This window comes from Scardinius erythrophthalmus (genome assembly GCF_964197995.2).
Source record: "Scardinius erythrophthalmus genome assembly, chromosome: 11".
Lineage (NCBI taxonomy): Eukaryota > Metazoa > Chordata > Actinopteri > Cypriniformes > Leuciscidae > Scardinius > Scardinius erythrophthalmus.
In genome coordinates, this window is record NC_138231.1 from 6834677 (window position 1) to 6856563 (window position 21887).

The 21887-nt window shown below is 37.4% G+C and overlaps 1 protein-coding gene across 1 annotated transcript in view; it reads left to right on the forward strand.

The window, feature by feature from the left end:
* klhl29 (kelch like family member 29) overlaps window positions 1–21887 on the forward strand; it is a 308679-nt gene that overhangs the window by 279257 nt on the left and 7535 nt on the right. Inside the window, exons 10-11 of the mRNA XM_081378916.1 lie at window positions 1750–1932; window positions 2316–2496. Of these exons, the coding sequence (XP_081235042.1) occupies window positions 1750–1932; window positions 2316–2496 (364 nt within the window). The remainder of the gene's footprint in view (window positions 1–1749; window positions 1933–2315; window positions 2497–21887) is intronic.

A 21887-nucleotide genomic window follows, 5' to 3' on the forward strand; every position in this document is an offset into this window, starting at 1 on the left:
GAAAAATCTGATACAGAAAATCAGAAAAGCAATAGCACACCTTTTCTCAACATGATCTATGACTTGAGGTATCATTCATTAAACAGAGAGTTACACACCAAAGTTGAATGAGTAAAACCTGTATGATCAATAGTAATAGTGTTGTTTTCTTCCAATAATAAACAGTTCTAGTAAAATAATTCATTAGCCTAACTGTAGACTGTTTAGGTTTCCTAATCGAGTTAGAAATCAGAGACCATGCTATGACTTTGATGTAATGTGTGGACGCAGGTGTGCATATACTGGCTCATCTAATCTGATTTTAGAGCAGGGTCTGTTTTAGAACTGTGTATTTGTTATATTTGCATGTGCTAAACAGCCATATTTCATCTAAAAAATTCACAAAAATGAAAGAAGCAGAATAGAGGATCATGGATGAGTGCACAGGTGCCCGTGATGCATTTCATGTAGTGCTGAAGCCAATGTGCCCTGGGCTGTAAGACACTTGAGGGCATGCAGCCAAACAGATGGTTATGAGTTTAGTTAAGCTCTGATAATTCACTTACACTCTTCATTGGACACACATGCATGGACAGACTCTTCATGTGGGCTGTTGGGTAACCTGAATACCAGTTTTTACATAATATGATATTGTGTATTATATTTTAAATTTAATGTAATATTCTTTTCATTTATTTTACATGTTCTAACATTCAAAAGTTTGGGGTTGGTAAGATTTTTAAAAAAGTTTTTGAAAGAAAAATGCAATTTTAAACAGTATTGTTTTGAAATAATATTACAATTGTTTTTAAATATATTTAAAAAATGGAATTTATTCCTGTGCTGAATTTTCAGCATCATTACTCCAGTCTTCAGTGTCACATGATCCTTCAGAAATCATTCTAATATGATGTTTTATGGAAACAGAATTTATTTCATGACTTTAAAGTACAAAACAACGGCATTTATTTAAAATAGAAATCTTTTGTAACAATGCAAAAGTCTTTACTGTAAATTTTGACCAATTTAATGTCTCCATGCTAAATAAAAGTATTAATTAAACTTTTTAATTAAAAAAAATCCTACTGACCTCAAACTTTTGAACACTATTTTACATATTTTCTTAATATTTTGAATAAGTGTTTTTGTCTATACTTAAAGCAAAAAAATATATATACAATGGATTTTCAGAGAATATGAAATATATTTTTCTGCCACTCTCTCAGGGGTTAATATACATACATACATACATACACACACACACATATATATATATATATGTGTGTGTCATTTAAGTCAAGTAAGATAAATTATTATTATTTAAATATTATTTTATCATTTGTATTTAGGATATTTAAAATGGTATATGTAAAAATGACTTTAGAAATACAAATGAGTAATCCATTTTATTATTATTTATATATCACTGAATATAAAATGTAATTTCCTATTTTTGTATTTTTTTTTATTCTTTATATGAGTTTTATTCTTGTTTTAAGTATAAAGCTCAGTAAAATAAAAAATGAAAGATAGATAGATAGATACTGTACTTAAGCTCTCTGGGTTTTCGATTTTCACCTAAGTTTTCTGCTCTGAGAAACGGCGTAGAGGAGCAGCAATCTTCTTTGGGGGTCCCTGCAGTCCATCAACCGGCCATGAAGAATAACTGCACTCCCAGCCTTTGTCAGGCTCTCTATTTCAACACACCGCCAGCGCCTCCGCCGGGGCCATCAAGCTCTCATATGTTTGTATCCTCTGTCTAACCCGCAGGTGTAGCAGAGGTGATCGTGCTGGTCGGAGGAAGGCAGGCGGTGGGCATGAACCAGCGCTCCCTGACGGCTGTCACCTGCTTCAACCCGCAGAACAGCAAATGGTATCCTCTGGCCAGCCTCCCGTTTTACGACCGCGAGTTCTTCAGCGTCATCTCCGCCGGGGACAATATTTATCTGTCAGGTACGTCAGATTTTGGAGAGAAGGTCGTATATCAAGCGCTTGCAGAATCTGTGGTCACTTCCCAGACGCGGGCTGTTTCTTGCAATGATCTGATGAAGAATTGGCGTTGCGGCGTACATTAATCACCGGATTCTACCGGCCTCGCTATATCAAAACAGCTATTGGTTTCCATGCCAGATAAATCCGACAAATCCTTTATCACTTGAAGGTCACGTTTCTGTCCAGCTTCTAGTTCCTCAGATCGTATTACAAACGTTGGTGACTGCTTTGCATCGGTAAACAGTTTAGATGAGCGTAAATTTATGCCCCAGTTTTTTTCCGAGCATTTTCAACATTGACTTTGTGCAATGTCAAGTCATGATGGTGTGTCGTCTTGTTTCCAGGTGGTACAGAGTCAGGGGTGACAGTGGCAGATGTGTGGTGCTACATGTCACTTCTGGACAACTGGAACCTGGTGTCCCGTATGACTGTCTCTCGCTGCAGGCACAACAGCTTGGTGTATGATGGCAAACTCTACGCTATTGGAGGACTCGGGGTGGCTGGAAACTTGGACCATGTGGAAAGGTAATTTGTTCTGCAGTTAACTAGCTGGGGGGAAATACATTCACAGATGCATCGGGATGGTTTCTCAGATGATTCATACTGCAAGTTTAAACTCAAAGCTGTATACTAGCAAGCATCTATCCTTCTATACTTCCTTACTTCTATAGGTGGATCATTTGGTCTGTTGCATGCGATTCACATTTGAGCGAAACAAGGAGCAGTTTTGTATTTTTTCTTCCTAAATAACACGATAATCCAAGTAACTAATAATTTACAAATGTGATTAAAGGGATAGTTCACCCAAAAAATTTAATTCTGTCATTAATTACTCACCCTTATGTCACTCCAAACTTATAAAATGTTGATTCATCTTCAAAACACAAAAGAAGATCTTTTTGATGAAATCTGAGAGATTTCTGTCCCTCCACTGAGAGTCTACGCAACATGTCTACGCAATATGACGCTTCAAAAAGTTTATAAAGAGATCGTAAAACCATATGTCCAAAATTTTCTGAAGAGACTCGATCGCTTTATATGATGAACAGATAAAATTTAGGGTTTTATTCACAAATAAACATTCATCAACTCACACATCACTTGTGATAAAAGGAAGTTCAAGTATGTTCACTTGGCGAGCGAGAACCAATGAGGTTCATTCTCGTGTTTAGGAGGTTTAGATATTCCAGGTCTATAATAATAATAATGCAAGTGAGCAAACAAGCAAAGATAACATATGAGAATATTCATGCAAAAGACAGCATATCTTTGTTTTGTGAAACACAATCGAAACAAAATGTTAAGCAGAAATTGCTTACTGCACCTTTAACTGATCTTTTTATCTGTACTCTATATCATTCTGGTGCTGCTACAGAGAATGCTGGGAAATAGTCAAACAAGCCTACTTATGAACCAGCTGAGTAAGTTGTATTTTTCCAGCAAGCTTTCTTGCTGTTCCTCAATAGCAATACATAAAATGCGTACTAAATCAATTGTGCTGTCAGCATTCATAATTACAACTTGTGATCGATATCACTTTGCTTCCACAGTGTTTCCTTAATTAACACTCGGAAAGTCTGGCCTGAAGAAAATCCAAAGTTTCCCACTTATTATGACTTGATGTTGCCGCATGTGTGTGCTGAGCTCCTAAAATACGATCTTTCCGACGTGAATTGAGCGCAGCAAAACCTTGATCAATTGGCACTGCATTATGGGGACAGATACATTTCTCTCCTTATATCTCCTTATGCGAATGTGTTTAACCTCTTGGAGCGGGACTGCGAAATGGTCTGATGCTCCAGTTGTGGGCGGCACACGAGGGCAAGATTAAATGGGGCAATCAAAAAAACATTATGGGCTGTATTAAAGGAGCCCGCCGCAGCTCATTACTAGCCTGAAAGGAGCTCAGGAGTCCCTATCAGTCTGGCAAAATGAAAACCTATAATTTGATATTTCTTTTCAGTAGCGTCCATCAAATTATGATGCAGCAACTCCCCCCCTGACACCTATGAACTTAATAACCAAGGCCTTTCCCTTTCCCCACCAGAAATGAGCTGTATATGATCATCTTATAGAAATCGTACATGTTCCTGTGTGCAGCTTGAGCAGGACGTGTATGTATACTTAGTTAAGCTGATGAGCATCCCTCACCCAGCGGAGAAGTTCAACCTGTACGTGCTGCATATGAAATCGATATCGTAAACCATCTCCTCACCATTATCTACTCATTATTGACACCAGGCATGCGAGTTTAGCTGAACTACTAGCCATAGGCACAAGCAAATAGCATGATATTTGGGTTTTAACAACCTCAAACACCTTGAATATTTGATTTGAGTTTGTACAAGTGTACATACGAGTGTTTTGTTGTTGTTGTTGTTACGGGGTCTGTGCGACACTCCTGCACATGTCAGCGTCTGAGCGAGCGCTGGGATCAGCACAGACCGACTCGGAAGTATTAGCGTCTCTCCCAGACGAGTGAACGCTCTCCACGCGCCACCTCATTTTACTTCCCTGTCATGGAGTCATTTACGGCGTGTCAGTGCTGAACTAACACCGAGGTTATGACTGAGATGTGGACGGTGTGTGTTTGAAAGAGATGCTGTGCTGCTGTAATAATGTGCTGAGGGCTGTTTAATGATATTTTGATGTTGGGTGCTGCTGAGACAACTAATTGATCATCCTAAATAATCATCAATTACAATTTATTCATTATTCGTTTTATGTATTTAATATGTAAGTACAGTAATTTCACTGTTATATTTAACATATTTAACTCTTTCACTACCTTCCACTACCTGCGTTTTTGATCATTTTATATTTTGTTGTATGGATATCTGAACATGCAATATCTCAAAAGAGAGAACGGAACATACGTTTTATTCTAGCTTCATGCATTTTTCCTAAAAAAGCAACATTTTGAGCTAAGAGCTGAGAAAAATTGTGTTTTTGTCAAAGACTACATGCAGATTGGATTCAGAACGATGATCTGAACATAGATGGAGTAGATCGAGTCCATCAACACAACCAAAGCTTCACAGTCCTGTAGCTCGTCCTGGGTCGACATTTCATTCAGTAACATGCTGTTTAATGTTGATGATCTCGTTATTTTACATATGCATCTGCTTACATAGCCTACTGTATGCTATTGCTTGTTCCTGCTTTTTCGCGTGTGTTTTGATCAGATCAAGAGCGTGTGCTCTTTCAGAAGATGTGGCATAGCACCCCCTACCTTATAAGAGTGAAAATTCCATCAATGGCGGGGAAAGAGTTAATATTTATATTAATTTTACATTCATATATTAGTATTTTTATTACATATTTAAATGTATATTGTTTTATTATCATTAATAATTACAATTAATAATTTACAATAAACATTTATTTCATTACATTTTATGTTAATCTAAAATTAATGTTGACATTTATATATTAATATCATATTGATGAAAAAAAATATATATTAATATTTTATTATGTATTTATATTGATAATTATAATAATCATTATAACTACAATAAATTATTTATAATAAAATGAATAGAAATGTGTGTGTGTGTATATATATATAATATATATATATATAATACATTTTATTAAATTATAACTATTATATATATATTAGTTATAAGTGTGTGTGTGTGTGTGTGTAATATATACTTGTGTAAATCATAACTCTGTTCCCCACATGAACCATCCAAAAGCTCATCTTTGATGAAAAATATAGTTTACAGAGTCTAGTTCCATCTTTTTCGCCCTCCTTCAATCTCCAACCGGCCTTGTTTGTGTCCCACCATCTGTCTTACGGTACGTTTTCATGCGCTCAGCCATGAAATCATTCACGCTTAGAAGCGTGTCTTCAGTAAGCCCTCTCTCACGGCGACTGTTCGCTTCATTTCTATCACCCATCAGGCGGCTTCTGTCCCAGGGTCACGCTACTGTGTTTTCCCCACCACAGTGTGTTGTTGCCATGAAACAGTGTGTTTAGATTTAATTTTTGCTTTTTGTTTGTCCACAGGAAAACTGTTAAGTGGAGTTGATTGCTATTCCAAAACAAATGAAAGCAATGCTTCCCCTTATAAACTCCATTTTCTGTTTAATGAGCTCATATAGATAATACAGCGAAATGGCTGTGGAATATTTCATATAATTGCTGAGTTCATTCAGATAATGAGTGCAACAACACAGAGCATTAGAGCAGAGATCGGAGCGTGAAGCATGACCTCATGCGCTCGACTCGTTTTTAACACTATTAAAATGAACCTCTGCTTCTTGATTTCCGCCGTTGTTTGTACAGCTGAGGCTTCGCATTATTGCTTGGTTTGTGTGGTTTAAGCCCTTGTGGTTCTTTTGTTTGCTTTTTAAATCTTTTTAATTCATAGAAATTAGATGAATCCCTCCGCCTCCCTCCACTCCCATTATATCCTACAGATTTCATATTAAAATCAACTTTTTATATTAAAATAATAAATATTTCAGGTTACTTTAACTGTTCGCCATTTTTCTCTATCCTTTTATCCTTCACTAGCTCATTTAAAATTCCCCTGAAGTGTGATAAATTCATTTTTAAAGTGCAATTACTTAATATAGTTTCTAAATGAATATGAGATAATTCGACTGCATTCATAATGATTATAGAATGATTAGCAAAACTGTGTAATAGTTTTTAATGGAGTATACAGTAGCACGTCACACTGCAGGACATGTCAACAATATAAACAATTATATTTATTGTTGTAAATATTAATAATTCTGTTTATGCGTTTATTTATTGGTTATATATGTACACAGACACAAAAACATTTATTTATACACTTTATTATAAAGTTGATCGGATCACAACTCGGATTATGCATCCTGGAAATATAAAATATTGGGTTTTACAACTAGATCTTAGTGAGTTGTTAATTTGTCTTATTTGACTTTGCCAGTATATAAAAAAATCCTTAAAACAAAATACTTGAAAAATAAAACTGCATAAGATATTAATACTGGTTTTAATAGATTGTATCTTGAATATAAGTGTATTTTTTCTCACAGCACTGGCAGATATAAAGATCCATGCTCTAAAGTCGTAATAGCGTATGCGTTGTTGTTTCTAATGAACATTTAATTTGCTTCAAGGATTTGAGACATTTTAACACATAAACATAGGAGTTTTTGCATATTATATGCAAAAATAAGTTAGTGTGCATGTGCAGATTCTTTTCCCAGTGAGAAGTGTTGTTTTTTCAGAGAGACTCTTCAATGGTAGTCCCATGATAAATATACAGTGAGGCTGTACTCCATTAGACACCATCATAGGTGTGACAAATGAATGGATGGCCAGGAAAAGCCAGTGCCTCACGGCCCTATCTCACGGTCGCCTGGGCCCAGAAAAGCGTTATGCTCTGAGATGAGAGATGCCCCCCTGAGGGTCCATTCACTTCCAGCCTGTCCCGGCCGATATTCAGCATCCTTCCACAGAAACGCTTTGACAGTAATCCTGTTCCTATTGTCCTGTAACCTGAAGAAGCTGTCAGGCCCTTCAGTGCACCCTACTGAGCACACACACAGTGTGAGGTTAGAAACACTATTCCACACAAATGGATGCAGAGTAGACCTTGGACACATTTTGAACCCTTTCCACCTGTTTTCTGATGGTAGCTGCTCGTTTCATTTTAGCTACGGGTCAGAAATGAACGGTTGCTTTGGGGGAAAAATGAACAAAAATGCCCCTTAAATTCAACATAAGTGGGAAAAAATGCCCCTGCATAATTAAACTAAAACTATTACAGCTGTCGCAATTAGAGTGAGATGTGAAATTGAAATGAAAAATGTTGATTGCAGCTTACAAATTTGTGGATGTATTTTTCACAGTGTTGAGCACTATAACCAATTATGCATATTTCTGTTAAGCTTATGAATGCAATGGCCAATCAGAGGCTTTTAGATAAGTCACCATGCACTTATGTGTACTCGCAGTGTACTTGCCTAAGAAAATACTGGGTAATATAAGGTATCTACATGGGTTAGGTTTAGGGGTAGGTTCAGGGTTATTACCTAGTTATATAATAAGTACATACAATGTACATGCAAAACGACTGTAAAATAAAGTGCTACCTTTATTGCTTTTTTTCGCATCAAGACTTCACATTTGTTGTCTTGGCAGCATGAAAAACAAAATGGGTATTCAAACTGTAAATTAATTATAGAAAGTGCAACACGTTCTCACTCCCAACTCGTCACATATTTACGTTTGGTCAGGACTCCTTGGCATCACTTTTTTAACGCTTTATTTTTCGACGTGCACTTCATTGTGTTCAGTTGTTTGTCATATACGTCAGATCAAGGTGCAGTTAAGTAGAAATGATTTTATAAATATTTATACTTTCATAGACATTTCCCTACCCTAAACCTTTCCACTTCTCAACAATATAAAACACATAACAGGTCAATCAAATTTATTGCAAAAACTGACCCAAAAAACTGTATAAAAAGCACTCGTGTTGCATTCCAAGTCTTCGGAAGCCATACGATTGATATATTTATGTGATGAAAAGAGTGGAATAACCACGCATAAACTTTATTTTCTCAAAAATACAAGCATGTGCATACATGTTGCTCACATTCTATTGTTTGTGCTGAATACAGTGTAATGATATGTGTAAAAGCACAAATGTCATGGCATGTCAAAAACTGGCCCAAAAACACCCTCAGACCCGAGAGGGTTAAGGTTTTAATCGCTGAAAAACATCCCGCTCTGTCTGTACACCTGAGCATGACGCAGTCGTTTACAAGACACATGAGAGCCAGTGCTATTTCACAGCGAAAGCTGACGCAATGCTTCTTCAGGTGGCAGCTTTTGAATGTGTGTTCAGGATCTGAGCTTTACGGTGGGGAATGCTTTTCTGTTCCTCACACAAATCAATCGTTTGGCCTTGAAACACTTGGAATATTTGTACTTTTTGAATAAATTGTGATTGTAGTCTTATCTGCCTGTTATATCCTCTGTTTTATATTATTTAATCTACAAATGGCTAGGTTTAGGGGTTGGGTTACATGCTCAAATATGTCTAAATAGTGTAAATAAACAAATAAATGGAAATAAAATGATTTAAATGATGTTTAAATTCTCATTCTCATTGAAAGCAATGAAGTACCCTTTGCGTTAAAAAGTGGCGCAGAGGAGTCCTGACCTGTCAAGCTGCTACAACAAATGTGAAGTCTTGATTTTTATATGTGTAGCCAGAATATGACATGCTGTTTCCCCAAACATGTATTCTGTGAATCTGCATTTGTAATCATTATTACAGTATCAAGAGCATAATTGACAATGATTTTTATCATAATTTTGCAGCCCTACCGTGTAATGCGTTTTTTTACTTCATGGAATTGTTGTCTAAAAATACATGTGCCAGCTTATTTAACTGTCTGTGTAAATAATAATGCCATGTCAGATTCAGCTTCTGTTCCACCTTTGCAGTATATATGTTTTTTGTTGATGTTGATAAAAAGTTATTTAGTTAGTAAGTATTATGATTAATTGAAATAATGTAACACTTCACAATAAGGTTTCATTAGTTAACATGAACTAATAACTAATTAGCTGCACTTCTACAGCATTTATTAATCTTTGTTAATGTTAATTTCAACATTTGCTAATACATTATTCAAATCAAAAGTTGTATTTGTTACCATTAGTTAATGAACTTGTGAAGAAACATGAACAAACAATGTACAGCTGTATTTTTATTAACTAACATTAACAAAGATGAACAAATACAGTAACAAATGTATTTCTCATGGTTAGTTCATGTTAGTTAATACATTAACTAATGTTAACTAATGAAACTTTATGTGTTACAGAAATAATTGTTTCAATATAAGTATTTGTCATGCAAGACAACAGAGATGCATTTAATAAGGTAATTATAAAATCACCCTTATGAAGAAAAAAGAAAAGAAAATCAATTCCAGGGGGCAAGTATTGCACCTTAATGGAAAAGTTGAAATCAGCCGCTGGTGTGTGAGAGTGTGTGTGCACGTAATGATGGCTGTAGGGGGGTGTGATGGGCGTTCCTCACACCCCGCTGTGATAATCCAGCACGCGATGGGATTACGAATCTTCAGAGCGCCATCACCCGCTGCGCCCGCTCCCCCTTCCTCCAACTTTATCTACCCTGCTAGTTAAAGGCCCATCCCCTACCTCTCGTTCCTTCTGCTGGTTTGGAAAATGAGTATGAAGAGGAGCCAAAACTCCCTAAACCCCTTCTCTAATTACAAACCTCTCGGCTCCCGTTCCTTCTCAGCACCGGCTCCACAAGCGTGACCGCGGGCAGCGTTCGATAGCCAGACTCCTGGAGCGGCTCGCTCAGCGGGACGGCTCGCTCCATCCGACTCACTTCACTGAGCTCGTGGCCAGAAAAAGCTTCATCTTCTTCCATCATCTCAGAAAGGGGCATATTTAGTCCTAGTGGTATCTAATGAGAAGAATCTGGACCTCTTATGGAATATGTTTGCACTGCTTCCCTAAAGAGGAACTTTTAGGTTTCATTAGATTTTGATTGGAGGAGTATTAGGCCAACTTAAAGGAAACTTCTGTCATTATTTACTCACCCTCAAGTTGTTTCAAACCTGTATGAATTCAAAGGAAGATATTTTGAAGAATGTTGGTAACCAGAGAGTTGATGGACCCCCTCGACTTCCATTATAGGAAAAAAAATACTATGGAAGTCAATGGGGTCCATCAACTGTTTGATTACCGACATTCTTCAAACTATCTTCCTTTGTGTTCAGCAGAATAAAGAAACTTATACAGGTTTGGAACAACTTGAGGGTGAGTACATTTTTTTATCAAATGATGACAGAATTAAAAAAAAAAGATTAGTGAACTATTCCTTTAAGTGAGATTCTAAATTACAAAGAACGTTTTAGTTGTGGATTCAATGCAGTTGTTCGCATTTGTATTTTTATAGCGCTTTATAGAAATTACAAAGGAAAATACAAAATAACAGCGTTTATTTGATATACGCTACTGTTTGAAAGTTTGGGGTCAGTGAGATTTTATTTTTAAAGATACTTTTATTCAGAAAGGATGCATTAAAATGATCAAAAGTGACAGTAAAGACATTGTAATGTTCTAAGGTTTCAAATAAATGTTGTTCTTAATGTTTGAACTTTCTATTCATCAAAGAATCTTGAAAAACAAAGTATCACAATTTCCCCAAAAATATTAAGCAGCACAGCCGTTTTTAACATTGATAATAATCAGAAATGTTTCTTGAGCATCAAATCAGCATATTAGAATGATTTCTGAAGGATCATGTGACACACTGAAGAGTGGAGTAATGATGCTGGAAATTCAGCCTTGATCACAGGAATAAATCACATTTTAAAATATATAAAAATGTATTTAAAAGTTATTTTAAATTCAAGTTTTTACTGTTAATAAATGCAGACTTGGTGCGCAGAAGAGAAATAATATATTGTATTTTTATTAGTTTTATACATATTTATAATTTTGTAAATGTATTTGTTTGTTGTTTTCATTTAATTTATCTATTGTCCATATTAGCATACTGATTCTGATTCAAGGCTCTTATAAATCACGGCACAAACAACAGCAATGATATTGAACGTTCTTGTTGACTTTGTGGTCAAAGTTTCCTTTCATCCAGGATAATAAACAGCGAATACTTCTCATACTGTAGACATTAAAACACTCAAAGAATTGTGCTCAAGGATTTTGGTGGACTTTAAAACATTAATAGTTCTTGTGAAACTCGTTTAATAAGACTCGAATCCACGAGCCTCACAAACTTGGATCCAGATCCAGCAACTAAACTTTCTAACTTCTAAACAAACTCAAAAACACCCAGTGACTTTACGGCATGAAACTTTCATCAGTGTACGTTTCACATTAAGCACAGAAAGCCACATTTCTTGAGTTTTAATTGCCTGAGGTTAAGTGGGAACTTTTAGCTTCTGCTTCAATAATAATGAGGAATTTACTTCATAAAAAATGACTAAAATCTGATCAAATGCTTCATTTAACGTATCATGCTCCAGTATTCTGTCAAAGGTGGACCTCAAGCTCATTCACAGAGGTCTGTGCCCTGAATATTCACTGACCCCAGAGCAGCCGTGGCGTCCCGGGGTCACGTCTCCAGTCATGTGTGCGTTGACAGGGATATATTTCGGCTACACCCAAGGAGGGTATTAGGTTGGTGGAAGTAATGGATGTCTGAGCGAGACTGTACCATCAGCCAGATAAATGACTCGCTGATGGTTTGGGAGATTTCCAAGTTGCACCGGCAGGCAACTCATTTCTCTTGTTTCTTCCTGCTTTCCTTCGGCCCCTCGAGCTGTGGAAAGCTGACGGAAGTACGGCTTGTGCTTGAGAAACAGGGGGTGAGACAACAAAACCGCAGGAAAGATTTAGAATATCCACAATTTTCTCCAGGAGATATGCAGGTTGTCACGCCATATTAGATTGTACTGTTTTTATGAAGTCTGTGTGGTTCTGGAGATCAGGTCTGTAGTGGAGTATTTGCTCATTACAAGTCAGAACTGAATATACGTTTAAAAATACTCATAAAACATTCAAACATTTTAATAGTACTTTGAATTGCTACTTTCTGGCATAAAATTATTCTCTGATTTGATTCTGGTTGACCTACTCAAGTGCTTGAATTTACTTAAATGGCATGTTTACATTTGTGTAGGATTTTATGTGTGATTGTGTGGTAGTTTTTCTTTATGAGAAGTGAATATACAGTACCATTCAAAAGTTTGGTGTCAGTACATTTTTGGAAGTTAATTGTTTATACAGCAAGGATGCAATAAATTGATTGAAAACTACAGTAGAGACATTTATAATTAAATAAATGTTATTCTTGTGAACTTTCTACATATTAAACAGCATGTTAATATGTAATAATACTTCACATTATTTAGTTTTTTACTGTATTTTTGATCAAATCAATGCAGCCTTGGTTGATCAAATCAATGCAACTCATGTTGAGATGACTAAATTAATTTGTAGCACAACATGGTTGAAGAATGTAAGAATGGTAGTCTGACCCTCCCTCATGTACATGATAAATATATGCATTATGTAAATATAGATGGATGGATGGATGGATGGATGGATGGATGGATGGATGGATGGATGGATGGATGGATGGATGGATGGATGGATGGATGGATAGATGGATAGATGGATAGATAGATAGATAGATAGATAGATAGATAGATAGATGCAGGCATGCAGCATTGAAAGATTTCTGAGACTCATTAAAGACACCGCACAGTCCCAGGCTGTTCTTTTCCCCGTCCTCTGAGTCGAACAGCAGCACGTTTGGTGTATGGTAAGCAACGCTTCATTCAGCACATAATGAAAAGGGAAGCTCCGGGCCGGTAATGAAGTCTTAGGCGAGCTTCTGTGGCCGCGACGGCTCACGCCGTGAGCTTTGGTAATTGGCGGATGACCTACTCCGCCGTCGAGTTGTAATGTCACAATTTGTGTGTGATGCACAAATCCAATTAAGTCCGAGTGCTGTGCAGAGTTCTCCTGATGGAGGCTCAAGGTGCCCTCTGCAGTGATAGAGCGAGATTGAGAACCGATACAGTGTTTGCACACGCCACTGGAAGCCTAGAAGAGCCACATCACAAATCGGTGAGGTCAGAGAGATTACTAGTCATATCTGTTTGGGCTGATCGTACCGGCCCTTTAAGAGCAGGTAATGTCAGATGGCATGAACATCTGATGCGTACTGCAAACAAAACTAAAAAGCAGATTTTAGTTTTAGTACACTGATGAGCCAAAACATTATGACGAGTCACGGGCAAAGCATCTATCATTGATCATCTCCGAACAAGGCCACATATTAAGGTCTGGGTAGATTAGATGGTAAGTTAAGTGAAGTCAAGTCACCTTTATTTATATGTAGCGCTTTTTACAATACAGATTGTTTCAAAGCAGCTTTATAGTGATAACAGGAAAATAATGCAACAAAGTTTGTTCCTGCTGTACAGCAGATCTAGAAGAAAATAGCGTCACAGTCCAGCTTAAGTAAGTTCAGTGATGGTTCATTTTTGTTCTAAAACAGTTATTAATTCAGGTCATTTATATATATAGCTGCTCGGGAGAAAAAAGTGATGTCATCGTCCAGCTCAGTTCAGTTCTTATATAATAGTGTCAATGAATACTATTGTTGAATACTAAATGTCCCCCGCTAAGCAAGCCTAACGCCAAAGGCGACAGTGGCAATGAACCAAAACTCCATCAGGGGACAATCAGTTCTCATAGTTCTCAGCAAACAATCAGTTCTCGTAATCAACATGTTGGATGCAGGAGAAATGGGCAGAAATAAAGACCTGAGCGACTTTGACAAGCGGCAAATTGTTACGGCAAGGCGACTGGGTCAGAGTATCTCTGAAACGGCAAGGCTTGTGTATTGCTCTCGGTTAGCAGTGATGAGAATTTACCAACAGTGTCCGAGGAGGGACAAACAGGGTGTTGGGCGCCCAAGGCTCATTAATGCCCGAGGGCAACGAAGGCTATCCCGTCTGGTCCGAGCCAACGGAAGGTCTACTGTGGCACAAGTCACACAGAATTGATAATGGTTATGGGAGGAATGTGTCACAACACCCTGCTGTGTAGCCGTAGACCAATCAGAGTGCATGATGACCCCTTAGTCCAAAGCGCCTACAATGAGCATCAGAAGAAGAAAGTCACCTGGTCCGATGAGTCCCATTTTCTTATACATCATGTGGACGTGTGCACCGTTTACCCGGGGAAGTGATGCACCAGGATGGATTGTGGGTTCTGCTTGGAAACCCTGGTTCATCCCAGTTCATGTGGACGTATATACAATGTTGTAGACCATGACAATGGTGTTCTCTGGGAGAAGTAGCCTATTTCAGCAGGATAATCACACTGTCACACTGCATGCATTGTTCAGGAATGGTTTGAGGAACATGAGATCATGCATCTGTGGGATGTGCTGGACCAACAAGTTCAATCCACCTCAACCTACAGGAAGGAATCTGCTGCTGACGTCTTGGTGCCAGAAACCACAGGACACCTCCAGGCTCTTGTGGAGTCCATGCCACGGCAGGGCGGTGCTGTTTTGGAAGCACACAGAGGACCAACAGCATATTTGGTCATAATGTTTCGGCTCATCGATGATAACGCTGGCTTCATGACCTCGTGTGTTTTTTTCAGTGTTTCTTCTTTCTGAATGTGCGGTGTCCTTGAGTAGGCTATCTCTGGCCACTTAAATCAATAACAGCCAACGTATGAATATGTTCTTGAAACATTTTTCTGGCAAATGATCAGATTTATGCTTTCTTAGGAAAGGGTTCAATGTGATACAGGTAGTTATTGCTTGATTTTGAAGGTTATTTGCTTTCTTGCGTGAGTTGCAGTGTGACACATGTATGCATTCAGGCTGCTTTTGTCATTACATTGCATTTGTACTTTTCAATATTTTAGACCTCAAATGTATATATATATATATATATATATATATACTGTATATGAACCAAAATTTCATTTAAATGAGCCGAAATGACATCCCCCTCCAGAGCTTATTAATTTATTGATAGGACAATGATTTCTGTCAATATTCTTGACCAAAGTGTAGAAGCTCTAAATAATTCATTTACAGACAGCAATGAAGTTGTTAGCAGCGCACCAGATAACACACATCCTAATTAAAATGTTCAGAGACATTCTGTGCCAAGGTTGATATCCTTGTTTTTTCAAATGTACTTTACAGTTCACTTTTAGTTGGCTCCAGCAGGCTTTGATTAATTCATTTTTATCTTATGGACATATTTCTGTTTAGTTTGTTTAGGTACCTTTTGATTTGATCCCATTCCAAGAGTCACGATCTGATTCCAAAATGATTCTTGAACATATATGTTTTCCCTTTTTTAATTATTCTGCTGTGCATGTTTACATATTGTAGATATGTGTTTTGGTTTAGATATATATTTCGACACATATTTTGGTTTTAGTAAATGCAGTTTACTAAAATGCAGTTAGAAATATTAATTTATTTCATTATATCAGAATAACAAGTGAAGTGATAATTAATAACAGAGCTCTGATGAGTTCTTAACAATTGTTTTTTACCCACATGGGTTATTCATTTTGGATGTTTGTAATTTTTTATCAATATTGTAGTCAGATCAAACATCCTAGAACCACTCCCGTATTCAAAGTGACTCAGTATTTAACTGGACACTAATAATCTCAAACAATTGCATATCTAGCAAGGCATATCTGGCATTCATGTTTCTTAGATCCTTTATAGCTCGCATCGCAGCAGTTCCTCAAAACTGACAAACTGGACCACGTGTCCAATTGGATGACCTTTATAAAGACCTCAAGAAGCAAAGGTCACCTCTTTTCCAAAGAGAATTGGCAAGTCTGTTCTCCAAGAAGCACAACTGTGGCTGAAGATCGTTGCTGTCATCCCGCAGTGTCCCCGGACAATTAACCTCTGATCCCGGTGACAGGTACAGCGTTTGTAACTGTAAACGTCTGCTGCTTTCAAATGCAGGAAAGCCTGTCAGAGTCAGAGAGCTCTGATGCAACCCAGCGTTTCCCCTCCTGGTTTACAAGACGTTCTTAGCAGAAACTAAACAGAAACAATTAAAAAAGAGAGAAATCAGCTGGCTTGTTTACACAACGCTGCAAGATTTTGCAATAAATCACGCTGAGATTGTGACATCACTGCATCCAAATGCTTTCGCATTACAGCATTTCACTGCAGGAACGCTAATGCGTAACCCATTTCCTGTGCTGATTACCTTGAAATAAAAAAGACACAAGTTGAATTGCTGTGGCGTGTACGTGTGAGGAACATCCAGCGTGAAGCAGAAGCCGTCAGTGACGTCTGTGTGTGGGGCCGTAACCTCAATTACAAACCGCTTTAGCCTGCGTGAAACAAGATTCAGGCGGCAAATTAAGTCCGTCGTATGCTGTTTATTTATTGTGACGGGCCACAAAGGTGAGCGTATGTCTTATTCTGGCATCAAAGTCTTCTTTTCAAAAAACATACATCCATTTTAATGCATTTACCTCTCAGAAAAGAGCTAAAAGTAGTTTTTGGACGCCTGCAGAGTTTCTGTGCACAGTGCAGGGTTAATTGCTAACTAAAACTAAGTTGGAAACTTAATTTTAAAATTTAAAATTAATAACACAGATTAAAATGATTTTTGTATTGTATGAAAAATTGTATTATATAAAGTATATTACATCAATTAAACAATATAAATATTTAATATTTGCTTTATCTTTTATGAAAGTCCACAAGTGCAAAAAAAAAGTGGTTTTATATATTCACAAAACTGTTCATCTCTGATGAAAGAGTAATATAAATTAAAATATATATAGAAACGTATTAGACAAACTTCTTTTATGATGCAGTTTAAAGTGTTTTCTGTCTGGTTATTTATTTATTACATGCCAGATGCCAATAATTATTTTATAATTACAAAGACCACAATGAAAAGAAGACTTTGTGTTATCCTTGGCAAGTTGAGATGCATCCTCCTTTTATTGTCTAAATGAAATAGTTTGTAAACTATTTAATGTATTGAATCCTACATGAATGTACTGTATGTGGATTAAAGCAATAAATGAGAGACAGTGTTACAGTGATTTTGCCTCTGAAAAGGAGTGTAATTAGGCGTGACGTGAAGCTGAAAACGCTCTTAAATGCTGTAAAATCATTATAATGGCCTCTCGGGGCTCATTTCTTTTATAAAATGGCAACAGCAGTAATATGAAATATGTTGATAATTATTAATTAAATTTCCCACCACGATGCTAGAGTGTGTGGTTTCAAGTGTTGCTATGCTGATGTCAAAGTGTTCTGTTGAAATTAAGCAGTGGTATTATTGTTAAAGGCACACTATGTAACGTTTTTTTGTTTTGTTCTTTGTTTCGTACATACGTCACTCGCCCGTGTGTCTCGTCATATCCGTAAATAGAGAGAAGTTGCTCGGCTACTCTGACGTGTGTATGGTGTGGGAGCGGTATAGGTTGGTTAGTTGTCACAACGAGTGAGAAAACTAAATCTCCAACCTCTGGGGAATCACATGTTTTAAACAAACGCCAAACAGAGGAGAGTCTGCTGGCAAAAAGAGAACATGACAGAGCTAGTAATAAAACAAGAATCAACATTGGTTTGGCGTTTCAGAGATGACAAAGACTGAGGGATTTAAAATGTAGTAAAAGCGTTATTATTACTCAACAGGTGAGAGAGGTATTTTATAAATTGCCATATGTAGCTCTCTAACAGAGTTGACTGTAAAGCATTATCTATTGTGAAGGGTCATTTCATTATGGTTGCTGTAGCACTGTTCTGGAATTTATTTTCAAGTGTGTCTATTAATAGCTAAAGCTACAGTAACGTCTTCAGCTAGTCAGCTTGAGATCCTTTCCAACTGGTTCTATCTGGTTATATCTCTTAGGCCTATAGTGAATGTTTTATGAGCAGCAGGATACCCATATTCACACAGTCACACAGAGCCAAAGCACAACCAAAACAATGTTCTTCCACAAAATGCAGTTTTTTTTTTTGTTTTTTTTTTAGAGGGACAAAAATTGCTTAGTGTATATTAACCTTTAAAATAGTTCATATATATATTAATGTATATAGTAAGTAAGTGATATATACCGTAATACATACAATACATACAACACTAAAATAGCACTAATCTTGCTAGAGTGTTGCAGGTGTTCGGTGTGGTTTTTTACTATAGCTGCATAAGCAAGGTATCATTTATGTCCCACAAAATAGTACAGGATGAGATAGGAGTTGTTAAACCCCTAACCTTATGAGGATGCTTGGCTTGGCAAACACTACTACTGGTCATCACAATAAACATTTTCCCCCAACAGGCTAATGAAATGTATCACCATGGCACATTAACAAAGAATTCAGTTTGCAAGTTGCAGGTGTGTGTCCGGCACTGGAGAGATTTCAAGGAGCGGTTATGATGATTGATGTGTAAAATCTGATCATTTGGTTAATGCTGCACAACAGACACTCTTGACGTATTGATTCCAGTCCTCGTTGTGCTTTGGAAACCGTTAGCGTGTTTATGCCGCTGGCGTGGCAAGTGAGTGAACTTGACCCTTGACTGAAATTGTGTTGTGTGAAAACACCTGAGAGGGGCGAGATATAAGCTGGTTTGTCAAGGACGGAAGAAGCTCAGAAGCGCCGTCCCACGCTTTCGCCGTAATTCAAAGTCACTGGCTTTATCAGAGCGAGCAAGAGGAGATTTTCTATTCATGTTTCTGAACAGCCCTCATCGCTGGATGCGTATCACCGTCTTCCTCCGACTGAACTCATTGGTTCCCCGTGGCCCACAGGTTATCAAAGCAGCCAATCAGACCCCCCCCCTCCCCTCCGGCTCTCATGTGATTAAATAGAGTGTGGATTGTGAGGGGGTGAATGTGGGTCACAGTACAGTAGCTCTTATAATTACAGGAGCACTGATGGTATCATCATGGAGAACAGATCGCCTCTATATGCCGGTCGGGCCCGGCGCATCCAACCGGATAACATCCATAGAGGATATGGTCTCATTATGTGCTTCATACCTTGTTCACTCCATCTCACTCTCATTGCTTTCCCTTCATAGTCGTCTCTATAGCGCACAGGCCTGTAAAGGTCGAGCTATGAATCTGATCAATACTGTGTTTTAATTTGGATTATATTTGAACTATATACACTACCATTCACAAGTTTGGGGTCGGTAAGACTTTTTTTTAAACGAAATTTCTACTTTTATTAATCAATGATGCATTAAATTGATCAAAAGTGACAGTGAAGACACTATATTCATCAAAGAATCATGGTTTTGCTCAAAAATACCTTCATTGATAATGCTCAGAAATGTTTCTTGAGAAGCAAATCAGCAGATTAGAATGATTTCTGAAGGATCATGTGACACTGAAGACTGGAGTAATGATGCTGAAAATTCTCCAAGAAAATGTTTAATTTTAAAATATATTCAAATGAAAAACAGATACTTTAAATTGTAACAATCTTTCACTTACTGGTTTACTGTATTTTTCACAACCAAGAGTAGAATAGACTTTCCATGAATAAACGACTAAAATAGAGCCCAAAACTCTTTATTTTAAACAGATATTAATGAAATGAGGTGCTTGAGGTGATCATCAACCCTCATGAGGTCCAGCTAAACCAATTATATGAGCTGTTTTATGTGTCAGCACTAGAATTTGTGTATAAATTAAGAAATGACATTCATTCAATGACAATTCATTATTGCTATTGGTAAATAAAATTAAGAAGTGCAATTTATTATTGATATTTTTTATCTGACATATGAAACTTGGGTTACACTTTATTTTAAAGTGTCATTGTGATTATATATTAAAGTACTGATTAATGTTAATTAACAACATGTACCTGCATGTAGTTATGGATAATTTACTGTTATTGCTGTTGTAAGTACATGTAACATATGTAACAAGGACACTGTAAAAAATTATTAAACCATTGTTTCAATTGTAGTTGAGAAGGGCAAGACGTCTGGGGTGGGACAGGCCAAAGATCTCCTTTTAAGGGCTTAGTTATAGAGACATTTGATGTGTTTTAGATAATAGATAATAGTCTGTCAAACATTTCTAATTGTTCTAACATGGGAAAACATTGGATTTATACGTCTAGTGCCTTACAAAATTGGTGTAAAAAGGTGTACAATATTCAAGGACTCAAAGTTGATGTAATGGTAATTACATGTTATGCGGAGAGGTAATGGAGTAAAAGAACAACAGTGCCGACATACATAACAAATGTTCAGCGACTACAATAGTAAATCACAGACAACAAATAAGACTGATGGGACAAAACAAACCACAAAAAGCAGTTTTTTTGTGTGTCAAAACACAATAATCTTATTAAAGTGTGCACTTAAAAAGTAAGACTTGTCAGAGGTAAACTCAAGATAGTTGAGTCACTTGTCATTACTTGCAGGCTTTTTGCATTATTTGCTGGCTGTGGTGGTCTCAGTCGATTTGTGCTTGCTGTGCTAATGTATTTGTAGCCCAAGGCTTCTCTTCCTGTCTGCTGTATTCTTTTTCTCATCATCTTTATACCTCCACTAATGTTGCCTGCAGTGAATTGAAATATTGGCAAAGCTGTTCAAGCATTTATCATACAGAAAGTATCTGCGGTTAGTAATCAGTTACATTCGCTTCATGATTGTGTTCCATGTCCTCAGATGTTTGATTCATTGCTTAGTTAATCAATGGCCGCAAGAGCTAAAGCATTTTCCTAAACGCCAACCATTGTCCGGTACTCTCAGCAACTGTTCTCGAGACGTTCCCTGAAGCTGACGCAGCCGATGGCGGTGACCTTTTCAGCGGCCTTTAGACGCAGGCTGAAGCTGTAACACGTGTTGGTGGATCTTCTCTCGGTTGTCAGCGAGAGCTATTAGGAGCGACGGAGGCCTGATTACTGATCCTGAGAACAATGGCTGAGGATGAGCTCTCCAGATGGACTGCTCTCTGTTCATGAGTCTCACGGCAGAACATGACATGAGGAACCGTGTTCCACCGTATGGTCGGAGGGCTCTGCTGGGTTGTACGTGGAAATGTGCGCGACTCATTAACAGAAGGGCCGTTTCATTAGACATTTCATGATATCAAGGCTTGTGCAACATTCCACACTGAATGAATTTTAAATTGAACTTAAATTTGAATCGAGGTAGCAAACAGGATGCAGAATTGCTTTTGAGTATGAATGGAACAACGCTATCTCACGACCAATTCAATTCACCAGAGTAAAAGGTGGCTAATTTGTCTAAACCCCCATGATGGGTATAGGTTTAGGGGCGGGGTGAGGGGTAGGTCATTCCTACGAATTAGGCAACTGGTAAAA